The 15508-nt window shown below is 33.1% G+C and overlaps 1 protein-coding gene across 2 annotated transcripts in view; it reads left to right on the plus strand.

The window, feature by feature from the left end:
• Positions 1-15485, plus strand: part of LOC117125008 — a 24001-nt gene extending 8516 nt beyond the window's left edge. The window contains exons 2-11 of one of the 2 annotated variants that reach the window (XM_033271360.1): positions 182-222; positions 4076-4260; positions 4804-4985; positions 7122-7170; positions 7584-7634; positions 8615-8662; positions 11898-11939; positions 12090-12128; positions 12375-12416; positions 13259-15485. In XM_033271360.1, coding sequence (XP_033127251.1) covers positions 182-222; positions 4076-4260; positions 4804-4985; positions 7122-7170; positions 7584-7634; positions 8615-8662; positions 11898-11939; positions 12090-12128; positions 12375-12416; positions 13259-13827 — 1248 coding nt within the window. In that variant the 3' untranslated portion in view covers positions 13828-15485. Of the gene's footprint in view, positions 1-181; positions 223-2082; positions 2268-4075; positions 4261-4803; positions 4986-7121; positions 7171-7583; positions 7635-8614; positions 8663-11897; positions 11940-12089; positions 12129-12374; positions 12417-13258 lie in introns of those variants that run through there. The other variant, XM_033271361.1, reaches the window with a different exon arrangement.
• Positions 15486-15508: the final 23 nt, after the last annotated feature.

Raw genomic sequence — 15508 nt, forward strand, 5'->3', positions numbered from 1 at the left:
AACTTTCTGCCCTCTTTGCTACAGCTAGTCTATGCCTATGTATTCTTATGTGCTTATTTTTGTCTGTTATCGGTTCAACTTTTCTACAAGAAAACGCATTTTTCATACATTATACATAGGACTAGATCTATGATAAAATAATGTGGAAATTTAGACGCTTTGTATTATTTTTTTCCCCCAGAAACTATGGCTAATGTTAAGCTACAATCATGAATACGAAGAGTAAGTATATTTACATTCAAAATACATACGATGGAAAAATCTATCTTTATTACCTATAAAACATAAGCCAACAAAGTATAATTTTAGAATAATAAATAATAATAATAATAATAATAATAATAATAATAATAATAATAATAATATACTATGGTAATGGAATTGATAAATAGTAGGCCTAATAGGTGAAATACTTTTTTGAAATATACTGTAAATTATTAAGGCTTTGTTGCCTTTACCTTCGTATATGGGGTAGCTACTGGGACTTCCCAATCGTTTATAATGAACCTAGAGATTTCGTGATATAGCGTGATGCAAGTCTTGGTAGCCTAATACGAACACCAAGGTTACCATTATAAGATAAACATGCCAGATTTTAAAATCGCCAGATACAAGTCCCATAAAATTGAGTGCGTGAATACAATTTGAATTTCTTCAATTTTGTTTTGTCTTCTTTAATTAAATTTGAAATTTCTGTTTCTAAAATAATTGCAAAATTGTTCACAATGAAGATTTGGATGAATATTTCAGAATTTGTGTTTCTCTTTGTAAGTTTATTCATTTCATCCACAAACGTTTGTGATCGTGTTTATATTTGTTTTCAACTGATCAAAAATAATCCGATTTGGATTTTTGGAATTTTTTACTTTTGTATCAAAGATAAGGATATTCATTAAAAGGTGTCTGATGGCTGCCACTTTTTTTCGGATAAGTGTTTTGCATGATCACGGTCATTAACTCATCAAGAAATCAAGGAAAATACAACGACATACAGTCGAGATTTATCAAGAATTCAAGGAAAATACAACGACATACAGTCGAGATTCATCAGGAAATCAAGGAAAATACAACGACATACAGTCGAGATTCATCAAGAAATCAAGGAAAATACAAAGACATACAGTCGAGATTCATCAAGAAATGCAAGATCCAATGACACTAAGGAAGAGCAAGAATTTGTAAATCTAGATGAATCAGTCGAGATTCATCAAGAAATCAAGGAAAATACAACGACATACAGTCGAGATTCATCAAGAAATCAAGGAAAATACAACGACATACAGTCGAGATTCATCAAGAAATCAAGGAAAATACAAAGACATACAGTCGAGATTCATCAAGAAATCAAGGAAAATACAACGACATACAGTCGAGATTCATCAAGAAATCAAGGAAAATACAACGACATACAGTCGAAATTCATCAAGAAATCAAGGAAAATACAACGACATACAGTCGAGATTCATCAAGAAATCAAGGAAAATACAACGACATACAGTCGAGATTCATCAAGAAATCAAGGAAAATACAACGACATACAGTCGAGATTCATCAAGAAATCAAGGAAAATACAACGACATACAGACGAGATTCATCAAGAAATCAAGGAAAATACAACGACATACAGTCGAGATTCATCATGAAATCAAGGAAAATACAACGACATACAGTCGAGATTCATCAAGAAATCAAGGTAAATACAAAGACATACAGTCGAGATTCATCAAGAAATCAAGGAAAATACAACGGCATACAGTCGAGATTCATCAAGAAATCAAGGAAAATACAACGGCGTAGAGTCGAGATTCATCAAGAAATCAAGGAAAATACAACAGCATAGAGTTGAGATTCATCAAGAAATCAAGGAAAATACAACGGCATACAGTCGAGATTCATCAAGAAATCAAGGAAAATACAACGACATACAGTCGAGATTCATCAAGAAATCAAGGAAAATACAACGACATACAGTCGAGATTCATCAAGAAATCAAGGAAAATACAACGACATACAGTCGAGATTCAACAAGAAATCCAGGAAAATATGACATACGTACAGTCGAAATTCATCGAATCGCGACAGAAAGAGAGGGCTTGTCAAGAGGATAATGGAACGTTTAAGGGGGAAGTACGGGTACCAGACATGGCTTGATAAAGAACAAATGGTTGGATCCACTGAAGAAAAGATGACTGAAGCCGTCAGAGAAGCTGACATCGTTCTGATTTTCTGGTCACCTGAATACGATAAAAGTAAAAACTGTAAATTCGGTAAGTCTACTTTACAGTCTTATCTCACGAAGTATAAAATACTCGTCCACACGTCGTCTTCCACCATGCCTGGAAACAAGTTTTAGATTATTCATATTACATATCAAGTGATCATCTCTAATAGGTATACCGTATTAAAATATATGTCTGGCAGATTCCCATATTACTTATCGTCCATTTGAATGCTTATTTTTTTACCCTTCATATGAATAGGTAATGTATTCCTATTTTGCCTAGTTTTTAAGCATCAGACAAGCGTTATACCTTTGGCTGTGCAGATACAATGGTTTAGTGGTTTGTCCATGTGAATAGATGGCAAAATAGTGAATACAGTACATTAAAAATGACTATAGAAAACTCCACACTAGCCACTAACACAAGCCTATGTACAAATACTTATTTAAAAATGATGATGTTAATGCTTTATTTAAAATGATTTTGTGAATAGAATGTTTACAGCACATGTCAGAATAAAAAAAATCAAGGAAAATACGACATACGTACAGTCGAGATTCATCAAGAAATCAAGGAAATTACAACGACATACAGTCGTGATTCATCAAGAAATCAAGGAAAATACAAAGACATACAGTCGAGATTCATCAAGAAATAAAGGAAAATACAACGACATACAGTCGAGATTCATTAAGAAATCAAGGAAAATACGACATATAGTCGAGATTCAACAAGAAATCAAGGAAAATACGACATACGTACTGTCGAGATTCATCAAGAAATCAAGGAAAATACAACGACATACTGTACAGTCGAGATTCATCAAGAAATCAAGGAAAATACGACATACAGTCGAGATTCATCAAGAAATCAAGGAAAATACAACGGCATACAGTCGAGATTCATCAAGAAATCAAAGAAAATACAACTGCATACAGTCGAGATTCATCAAGAAATCAAGGAAAATACAACGACATACAGTCGAGATTCATCAAGAAATCAAGGAAAATACAACGACATACAGTCGAGATTCATCAAGAAATCAAGAAAAATACAACGACATACAGTCGAGATTCATCAAGAAATCAAGGAAAATACAACGACATACAGTCGAGATTCATCAAGTAATCAAGAAAAATATGACGACGTACATTCGAGCTTTGTGTCACAATGATCCATTTCATTTTTTTAGCTTAAGCATATAAAACTAATAATAAAAAAACACCAATTCAATAAATATTGAATGTGTTTTTGCTTTTGGTCACATGAAGTAGGAATGCTTAGACACAAAATCCGATTAAGTGAGTCTTAGAAACTGTCACCTAATTGTCATATCTGTAGAGGCTTTGCCCCCTGGAACACTTTCGAGTAATTTTGAGCGACGCCCGACCACGCCCACTTTTTCTTCGTCGGGGACCTCGGCTCTCCGTCGTGGACCACGGGTGGCCCCGTCGGGCAAATGCTGGCGCCACCACTGAATTTGTACCGCTAAATCAACAACGATCCCTTAGTCAGCGCTGGATGAAGGCCACTCTTCATAGTTTTAGCCTGAATGGAAATGTAATTCAAATCAACCTTAATCTCATGAAACTATGAATCATTCAAAATGTATACGTTGTTATATAAAAAGTATCTTATGCTAACTATATTACATTTTAGACGACTTTATATACACCACTTTCGACTCCGATAATGCATTAGCATAGCTTTTTAGGCGGTGTTTCAAAAATCATACCATGATGACGTCATATATGAAGATTGGTTTGGTTTATAATTAATTATTTCTGATGTTTAATTTTACCTAATATTGATGAAGATTGTGCTGACTAATTCGCTGTCATTTTTGTTCACAGAAAGAGAGGGCTTGTCAAGAGGATAATGGAACGTTTAAGGGGGAAGTACGGGTACCAGACATGGCTTGATAAAGAACAAATGTTTGGATCCACTGAAGAAAAGATGACTGAAGCCGTCAGAGAAGCGGACATCGTTCTGATTTTCTGGTCACCTGAATACGATAAAAGTAAAAACTGTAAATTCGGTAAGTCTACTTTATACAGTCTTATCTCACGAAGTATAAAATACTCGTCCACACGTCGTCTTCCCCCATGCCTGGAAACAAGTTTTAGATTATTCATATTACATATCAAGTGATCATCTCTAATAGGTATACCGTATTAAAATATATGTCTGGCAGATTTCCATATTACTTATCGTCCATTTGAATGCTTCTTTTTTTACCCTTCATATGAATAGGTAATGTATTCATATTTTGCCTTGTTTTTAAGCATCAGACAAGCGTTATACCTCTGACTGTGCAGATACAATGGTTTAGTGGTTTGTCCATGTGAATACATGGCAAAATAGTGAATACAGTACATTAAAAATGACTACAGAAAACTCCACACTAGCCGCTAACACAAGCCTATGTACAAATACTTATTTAAAAATTATGATGGTAATGCTTTATTTAAAATGATTTTGTAAATAGAATGTTCACAACACATGTCAGAATAAATAAATATTAAATAAATGAATGAGTTAAAATCACTTTTTCTCTATTGTCTTTTCCTACCTTATTTAGAATGTGAGCGTGTTGAAGAATTCCAAAAACCATTTATTGTACTGAAAATGGAAGACGATAAAATGGAAGAAACCTCATGTGTTAAACGAGTGATGAAAAAGGATCTTTACGTGAAATTTTCACGTGAGGCGGATTTTGAAAAAAATTTTGATGAATTGCTGAGAGTCTTAATTTTGACGGAGGTAAGGACTTGATTGATTTTATTTTAAAGAAGTACACCACAAGTATTTTTTCTATTCCATAAAAAATCTTTCCTATATCTTTCCGTATTTAAAATTGTTTATTAATTCTTTCTACAATTTTACAAATCATGCTATAATAATAATTTAACAGGAATTATCACATGTGATTTACTCACATTGTTATGATGACTAATTATATTTGTAATGACAATTAATCTCGTACTGAAGATAGAAATAGTATCTATGGCAATAATGATGATAGCTTTATTGATGGAAATTGTTACAATAATTATGTAATGTGGTTTTTGATGACTATAAACACAATAACGATGATAACAATAGTAATGATGATAATAATAATAGTAATAATAATAACAATAATTATAATAATAACAGCAATAATAATAATAATAATAATAATAATAATAATAATAATGACAACAATATGACCACTTTGAACTTATTTGTGCAATACTTTGCCTACCGAGTAGTAGTTTGTTCCGCTGTTTCCTCGTTTATTATTTGTTTTTGTTTATCTTTTTTTTTTTTTTTTTTTTTTTTTTTTTTTTTTTTTTTTTTTTTTGTGGTTTTTTTTTTGTGTGTATTTTGACATTTTAATGTATTTTGACATTTTAATTGAGTAATGATACCAATGTTAATAATAATTATAATTTTTATATAATTGTATCCAATGTTAATAATAATTAGATTTTTTAACATATTTAATTATTGTAAGGAAAAGAATTAAGTAAATTTAATGTTAATGCTGTAGTTATAATTGTTATAATCTTTATAATATTTGTGTGATTTATTTATTTATTTATTTATTTTTTTTTTGGTGTGCCTGTACCCGATGCTTTGTTTTTACCAGTTATTTTTGTCGCTGTTGCTTTTGTGTCTTTCTTCCCTTTTTATGTTCTTGTGTCCGTTTGGTTGTCCTCCACTTTTCCCCATTGTCCCCCTGGCTTTTTTCTTTCGAGATTTTATTGTCTGTTGATTCTTTTTTAGTAATTTTTAATGTATAACTTCTTTTTGTATTATATTTGATCAAATTGCAATAAAGTAGTATCGTATCGTATCACTGTATTGTCAGTGGCGCATCCAGGAACTTTTTTTTTTTTTTGGAGTGGGTGGGGTGGAGCGCGTGTGCAAATTTTGGACGTAAATGGTCGGGTAAGGTGTAACCTATGCATGTTCGCTTTCATATTATTTCAGAGAGATATGCCGACTGGAAGCTTCGGAGTTTCAAAATTTACATATCTTATGCTCCTGCTTGATTGATTTTGGGTTGGTAGGCCTACGGGTGGGGGAGTGGACGGCACCACCTGGACTTAGTTTTACACTTAAGCCAAATTGAGTTTGAAAGCAGCGGACTACAATAAGTTGAAGAAGCCCAGGACTGGTCTAAATTAATAATAGCGTACACATATTTTTGTTGTTGTAAGACACTGAGCACTATTTAATAATAAAAGCAGCATTGTTCAGGTTTGAATAAAACTGACATGATAACAACTGGATGTACACTGGGTGTCTTTGTATCCCTGGTTCTAAACTACTGTACATCTCAATGTAGCGCACTGTCTTTGGAAGAACATTTTACACAACAATTTACACGAAAGAACACTTCGAAAATAAGAGTAAGGGAGCGTCTCTTGATGTTAGCATGCACTGCCAAATTCACTCCAGGAATGGGGCGGATATAGTAAGCCTATATTATATAATTGCGGTTGCCGATGTTCCATGAGGTGCAGATGAAATTTTCAGATGCTCAAGAAAGTTGGTCCTTTTTGTAGTCTGTATTCCATGTTCAAATCAAATCAAATTAAATCAAATCAAACTTTATTTGTCCATTAAAACACAGGTAAAATGGAAATTCTTTTTCCACTGGCAAAGAACATGAAACATAAAAAAAAACATTGTAAAAACATTAAAACACACCAGAAGGACAACAGTGACTAAAATTTGGAAAGTTTTCTAACAATTTAAAATAATTAATAATCAGATTCATTTAAAACATTTTAAAAATGTAAAAATTCGCATTGCAAGCTAATTAAAATCACATTTTCGTTTGGCATTTTGGTTGAAGATACGTATTGCGTTAATTACAAATGAGTATGTATGTTCATTTTATGACAGAGAGACATTGCAAACAAGCAGCCCAGGAACAAGCCAGACCCGATGCAAGGCAAGTTTNNNNTAGACAAAGAAATAAATAACATTCTTCAGAAGGTGACTACTTTGAAGCATACGTTAAGGAGTATCTGCATCCCTATTCATGGTTACAATTGAAATGACTCAAAAACAGTACTTCAGCATAGGCCTATCTATCTAACTATGAGAGTAAACTATGTATTGTACAAATAAATAACAAATTGAGAGATTAGAGTGTTGGGAATATATGGACAGGAATGAACAGGTTTATCTACTTATTTTATATAGATAAACATTCTTATTGTGCTTGCATAGTTGATTTAATCTAGGGCCTGTATGTGTAGCATAAGGTAAGATTTTTTACATAGCATTACAGATAATAATTAATATAATGATAAAATATTTTTATCCTAATGACTAATTAGATGCAAAATGTATCATTTACAGATGGTGGTGGCAGCGGCGCTGCATCCAGTTCGCAACAGCAGCCAGCAGTAGGTAAGATATTTTTTTAATTTACACTAAGCATAACACAGTGGTGGTTCAAGAGGAGACAGGGACTCCCCCTACCCTCGTCGGAGAGGCTTGGACCGCTGTCGTTCCACGCCACAACGACAATATCGAATATTGTAGTCTAAAACCACAATATATTTGTTTGCTTCCAATCTTCCCTTGATGACCTTGGTCTCTTTCTTACCCTGCATCCCCATCTGCTATGCCTCCTATTAGAATTACTTCCCTTGAGGTATGTAAAACCCTTTTATACCTTTCAACTAATAACTCATTGCACTCTGCTCTGGAAATATCCCCAGTACTCCCCGTGTCTGTGGACACTTTCCTATTCTTATGGCATTTTCCCGAGAAACTTGCTCATGTTTTCCTTATCTCACAAACTTCTTACGGATTACCAGTGTGGTTTTCGTCACCCAAGATAATATTCTTTAGAAGGTGACTACTTTGAAGCATAGGTTTTATTTAAGGAGCATCTGCTTCCCTATTCATGGTTACAATTGAAGTGACTCAAAAACAGTACTTCAGCATAGGCCTATCTATCCATAGAGCAATATCTAACTATCGGAGTAAACTATTCCTGATGATGACATACCGTAATTAATGTCGAAATATTGAATCCCGACACGATGGCGTGCATTTCGATACTTGGAGTATGTATTATACTATCTTATCTGAGATTAATCAGTGGACCTTTCGAGTAAACTATGTACAGTATTGTACAAATAAATAAAAAAAATTAGAGATTAGAGTGGTGGGAATGTAAGGACAAGAATGAACCGGTTTATCTACTTATTTTATATAGATAAACATTCTTTTATTGTGCTTGCGTAGTTGATTTAATCTAGGGCCTGTATGTCTATCATAAGGTAAGATTTTTTTTATATAGCATTACAGATAATAATTAATATAATGATAAAATATTTTTATCCTAATGACTAATTAGATGCAAAATGTATCATTTACAGGTGGTGGCAGCGGCGGAGCATCCAGTTCGCAACAGCAGCCAGCAGTAGGTAAGATATTTTTATATTTACACTACGCATAACACAGTAGTGGTTCAAGAGGAGACAGGGACTCCCCCTACCCTCGTCAGACAGGCTTACACCGCTGTCGTCCCATGCCACAAAGACAATATCGAATATTGTAGTCTAAAACCACAATTTGGGCCATCCTTGGCCAAATAAGCCATAAAAACTCTCCCAGTGAACTCTACTATGTGTTGTTAATCCGGGTCGGCCCATTGGTTTGGATCCCGCTGCCGGATAAGTCAGATCCCCTGTCAGAAAATTTCTGGAGCCAACGCTGACTACACATAATAATCAATATAGTAATGAAATATATTTGTTTGCTTCCAATCTTCCCTTGATGACCTTGGCAAGCAGTCTCTTCATTACCCTGCATCCTCATCTGCTATGCCTCCTATTAGAATTACTTCCCTTAAGGTATATAAAGCCCTTTTATACCTTTCAACTAATAAATCCCCTTGCACTCTGCCCTGGAAATATCCCCAGTACTCCCCATGGCTATGGACACTTTCCTATTCTCATGGTATTTTCCAGAGAAACTTGCTCATGGCCCCAGAAAAAAATGGCCCCGGTAGAAATGGCTCCAGTAAAAATGGCCCTAAATGACAAGTAGGTAAAAATGGCCCCGATGAAAAATTTAAGTAATAGAAATGATATTTTTTTTTTTTTTTAAACGCAAGAATTGAATCAATCAAATACAGTTACACAACAGATAATGTACTGAGAGATTATCAGAAAACAATGGCCATTGAATAACATTTTTTGATAGTAGAAATAAGTTTTAAAAACGTTATTCCACAACAAAGTAGAGGAATGACGTACATACAGTACTTCAACTACGAAAATATGCAACTCATAGATAACCACAAAATTCACTTTTGTTAAGTATCAAATGAAATAAATTTACATTTTATAAACAGTGCAAATAAACAGTAGTTAAAGCATGTGGATCAATTGTGTGTTTGAATCACAAGTTCATGTATGGGAAAAGGGAGAGGCTTACTTTACTTAGCAATAAATGTTCTGCTTAGAGTTACTTCAAAGAAGTATTTGTTAATCAAATATTTTTTTTAAATAAACTGAATAATTAGAATACATTTTATTTAAGCAACTTATTTAATTGCATACTTGGTTTCTACTCCCCGCCGACTAAATTTAAGTGCCTGAAACTATACTAAATAATGTAAACTGAGATGCTATATTATATACATAATTATGTAAATATGGCAATTATGCTAAGAATTAAAATGACGTGTAATTGTGAGGGTAAGGTAATTATGGTAGGATTAAATGGTATTGCTAAATCCCAAAACCTCCCAAAACACACTGTAGAAAACCGAAATTGAATTGTGATTGTCTCGCTTGGTATATCAATAAGAAAATTAAGTATTCATAAGAACCTATTTTTTGGTTAAAATGTTGATTTTTTTTAAATACTTGCAAATACACCACAAACCTCCAAACACACTGTGAACCCCATCCAAACCCTTTAATTATGATTGTAGAACTCTCTTTTTCAAAAAAAAAAAATAATAATTTGTGGGGTTTACCATTTCCTCGATTGAATTTCTGGAAAATTGTCATTCCGCTTCCTTGGAATTGGCCACAAATAAATTATTTTAGTATTAATAAATGCATGATTTATGTTGATTTATTGATTATGTTGTTGCTATTTTTAACATTCAAATGGAAAAAAAATAAAAAGTGTTATTCATGGCTATTTTTATATTTGAATATTTTATCATTGGATATGTAATTTCTGCAAAAAGTAAAATGTAAATGGCAATTTATTTGATGTTAGATTCCTTTTAAAAACTAAATTATTTCAGTTTAAAAAAATGCATATAATAATTTTAAAAAATTAGTTTTAATACAGAATTTTATTATTGGGGCCATTTTTACCTACCTGTCATTTGGGGTCATTTTTACCGGGGCCATTTTTTCCGGGGCCGTTTTTCCGGGGCTATTCTTACCGTAATTTTGGCCTTAATCCTTGTCTTCTTAACAGGATCTCAGGCTTCGTTCAAGGTCAATCTATTGCTGTCTATATTGATGGCTTCCTATCTCTCTGCCATCTAATCAATACAGGTGTCCAGCAGGGATCTTTTTTTAATCTCCTACTCTTTTTCTTTTATTTATTAACAATCTGCTCTCTTTGGTTTTCATCTCTATTGACTCGCTGACGACATAACCACTTAAGTTTATCTTTCTATTCTGTGCCCGCGGGCTTTTATTCAATAAATAGGCCTCCGGCCCTTTTAGCATAATAAAACATAGATACAAATTAGGTGAATATTTCTAAATATATATTCCTATAATGATATGCATAATATACGTACTTTAATAAATTAATAACAATATTCACATCTTTAGACGACATTAAATTAAAAAAAAAACTGAAATATTGAAGTTTTTTTGTTAACATAATGTGGTGGAATGAAATAGTTTTCAAATATCAATAAAATATGGACAATCTGAAATGATATTCATCTTCTATTTCATCCAAGTTTCCGGACCCAAGATTCCGCCAATCCTGTTCGTATTGCTGCCGCAAGATCTACATCAGCTAATATTATTTCCCACAATCTAGTTGTTTGCAGATGGGGTGAGGACAATCTTGTATAGTTCAACAGCATTACAAAACCGGATGTTATTTCTAATAAACAAGACACTTCTTTTCTTGTAATCTCGATGGGTCAAGATGAACTTCGTATGACCAATTCTATTGCCCAACTTGGTGTCTCTGTATCGTCTACTCTTCGTTGGAGTCACCAGATCCAAAACATTGACAAACGAGCATCTCAGAAGTTAGGTTACTTCTTCTGTGCTCGCAAATAATTCTCACTCTGCATCCACACCCTCAACTAAAATACTGCTGCCATACCTGGGGAGGATCTCCTCCTTTTCGTTTTATCACGCCTGGACAAAATTCAAAGACGCCGACAGTCTGTTGAACATCGCCACCGAGTTTCATCCCTATCTCTTATAAATACTTTTTTCTTATCACTTTTAGAGCTTTGTTTTATTGTCCCTTCCCTTCACGTCTCTTCTAGGTCAACACGAGCTTCTGCACGTGTTCACACATACTCTATCTTATTCCAACTCATTCATTCCAAGTGTTGTTCTTTGGAATAAAATTCCATCACATGTTTTTCCATTTTCTTAACATATTTAACTTTTTAAACGTAATATCGATCAATATCAATATACAACTACTTTACAGGCTGCGGCGGTGCACCCACTTTGCAACAGCAGCCAGCTAGAGGTAAAATTGTTTTTTTATTTAACACTACACATGATAATCAATATAGGCCTAATGATAAATGATAACAATTTATGTTTGCTTCTAGTCAATTTAAACAATATAAATACCACTATATGGCTAATTAGACGGAAAATATCATATCATTTACAGATAGCGGTGACGCATCCAGTTCGCAACGGCAGCCAGGCGGTAAGATTATTTATGTAATACTACAAATAATAATTAATATAATGATAAAATTCTTATGTTTACTTTCAATCAATTTAATAAACAATATCAATACAATATAAACATCAAATCATTTAAGGTAAATTTAACTACACATAACAATCAATATAATGATAAAATATTTGTGTTTGCTTCAATGAATTTAAACAATATTAATACCAATAAAATTACATTGCTAATTAGACGCAAAATATCATATCATTACAGGTAGCGGTGGTGCATCAAGTTCACGAGGGCAGTCAGCAGAAGGTAAGGTTTTAAGAATAAGATAATAATGAATATAATGATAAAATAATAATGATAAAATAATTTAATACAGGTTTTCCTGAAACCCTGACATTTCTATACACATGTACATAAATACATGCCGAGACATCTCGTTGTATAATGATTTAAAAGTATGGTAAATCCCAGAAATAAGTGGAATAATTGCGAGGAATAATTTAAATTGAAACATAACAGAAAAAAACTCAGCATACATATATACGAACAGAGAGTAGGGATCAATGTGATTGCGAGCACGTTTATTCCCAGTAAAATAAATAATAACAGAGACAAAATTTAATGACACGGTTGATGTATTGGGGGAACATAAGTATTGTATTACACACGAATATTCCGTCCTGTCCTCATAATTTTTCCAACGTGAATGAATCAGAACTTTCACATTGAGACAGACAAATTCTGAAAAAAAAACCAATGCTGTGGGAAACAATGGCTGGATCTCGGTACCGGTGCAAATTTGATAAAGAGCAGCTAAAAAGTAAACAGCCAGAAACAGAACCAGAGCTTTCAGACAACACTAGTCCTTTCTCAGTGGCGAGTGAGTGAAGGTAGAAAAATTAATCAAAAAGGAACTTATATTGATATATACCTTTATTAGCGTTCAACAGTATAATACAAAAGAATGACTTAAGAACACTTTTTTTTTAAGCTTGGATATTTCTGCCACTTTTGTGAAAATACAAGTGACCTGATTATGTCATTGTCTGCATGTTTTAGGCCTATTCATAGAGGTATTATTCTTATAATAACTATATGGACATAATTATGTGATTGAGATTCTGTATTTTCATTATAATATCTTTCAGCTATCCCTGAGGACGATTACTACGATTTGCTGCACGTTGTGTCAGAGTGGTGGGAGTCATATGGTAGTAATACCGGTATCCATATGATGAAGGTATTAATTCGGCAGTTTAAAGACAAAATTGGTAAGGAGGAGCTGCGTGTCGCGAATGACGTTAGGGCTTTATTTAGATTAATGAAGGCAATTGGAGTGGCGAACAGTTTAAAATATGAAGTTATTTTGGAGGTTGTTAAAATTTGTGGCCTTGACGGTGTAGAGACAAATATTAGAAAAATTGAGCCAACTTTTGAAAATTTTACTTTAAAAGATGTAGAAATCAAAACATTTTCCTCTTATCGACAAAATCTGATAAAATTTGGGAAAAGTTTGTCAAAGGATGAAATTGTGACTCTTGGTCACCTGTATAATATACCTCAGAAAACTATGAACCACAAAAGTCCATGGCTTCTAATTTGTGCACTGGAGGATAAACAAATTATCCAAGAAAATTCAGCAGAAAAATTGATCAAAAGGTTAAGAAGAAATAATATGCACAAGCAGGCAGATATATTAGAAAGTCCATCCGCATGAGGAGAATAATGAATGGAAATGCCAAAATTAATGTTGTGAACTGTATATGCACACAACGAAAACGTAGATATCAAACATTTATTTACTTAATACACAAATATAAGGAGCGACCCGACAAATGCACTACTAAATAAAACATAATTCTGAGAAGAAGTTAAACGAGAACATGACAACCGAAAGTAATGTAAATTACCATGCGTTTATGATATTCTAAATAGACAGCAAAAATATCACAGTAAACACTTCATCTTCAACAAATTCGAACAGGAATTGTGAGGTACATTGTTAAGCATTTTTAAAGCTTACTGTCATTGACATGTAGTGGTTGAAAACTTATTCTTCCGCGGCTATGTATGTTGCAACAACGATACCAGAAACACAAGATAAATCTCTCGCATTGTAAAAACATGAAGGGGATAATCGTCATACCTTTTACGCATATCCTGATGTAGGCGGCGCCCTTTTCTTTCTGCTACTTATGGGCTAATGATGGAAACTCATTACTAATCAGAGTCCATCCATACGCGGCTCCCCGTTTTTCTTGCATTCTTATTATGCATTTCGGTGCGACAGTTCTTTTTTTTAATGTGAAAATCTTGTGTTTCTTATCTTTGGTTACAACTGTTATCTTAAGAAATTGTGTAATGGTTTATATTAAATGCGGATATAATGTGTTTTTATCGTACCAGCAACATTTCTCCTAGTCAGGAGAAAAGGTGTAGTAGAATATTGAAGATAGTGCCCTACGCGGCAATTACGCGTTTAGCTATTGTATAATTAAGCGGTGGCGGTATAATAAAGTTTTACAATATAATAATTAGCAGTTCTGTACTAAACAGAATTAGAAACTCGGTAAAAGTAGTGTAGTATATACATTATGATTTCATCAACATGTGTAATGGAACAATGTATCAGGCGAACACAAAATGCGAGTTATGACGTTATACATAATGTTCTAAATACGTATTTATGATTCTACAAAAAAAAATGTGTACACCAAGTTATCATAACGTTATCTTGCATGATCTTCACAAGGTAAATAGAACAACCATTTAAAAATTTTGGTGACGTATTCACAGTTACGTATATTTTACTATTACTGTTTTATTGTATTGCTTTAAAGTAGTTAGCATATTTGCCCCAAGTTTAGCAGTGTTGTACATAGATTTAACCTTTACATTGTTATTTTGTAAACTACATGAAATAATTAGATTTTCTTGTTCTACTCTTTGCTGTGAAAGTAGTAAGTACGTAGCGTGTATCACACTGGCTTTAGATATTCTGTTTACTGTAGCAACATTTTTCATTTAAGATTTTTGAATAATTTGGTATATTTCGCTGTCAACAAATAATTGTGTAGACCTTTACTGTCGGACAGGTAAAATATAGCCGTAATATTACATCACTCTTGACGAATAACCATTCGATATGTGTGTCAATCAGATAACACGGCTGAAAAATACATTTGTTAAGGTTGACGAAGCATTAAAGTTTGACATTAATTTTAACATTTGCAGTGAGTATTATGAATTACTAAGAACAAAAACTAAAATGTTATGACCAACAGTCGTGGGAAAACCATCGACTGAAGAACATTCATCGGAGTCATCAATGTGATTTATCGTCATGTATTAAAAAGACTATTACAAAATAAAATAGTTTTCTATATTTTTCTGTAGAC

This window comes from Anneissia japonica, unplaced genomic scaffold, assembly GCF_011630105.1.
Source record: "Anneissia japonica isolate Jap-2015-1 unplaced genomic scaffold, ASM1163010v1 scaffold2878_len565122_cov162, whole genome shotgun sequence".
Lineage (NCBI taxonomy): Eukaryota > Metazoa > Echinodermata > Crinoidea > Comatulida > Comatulidae > Anneissia > Anneissia japonica.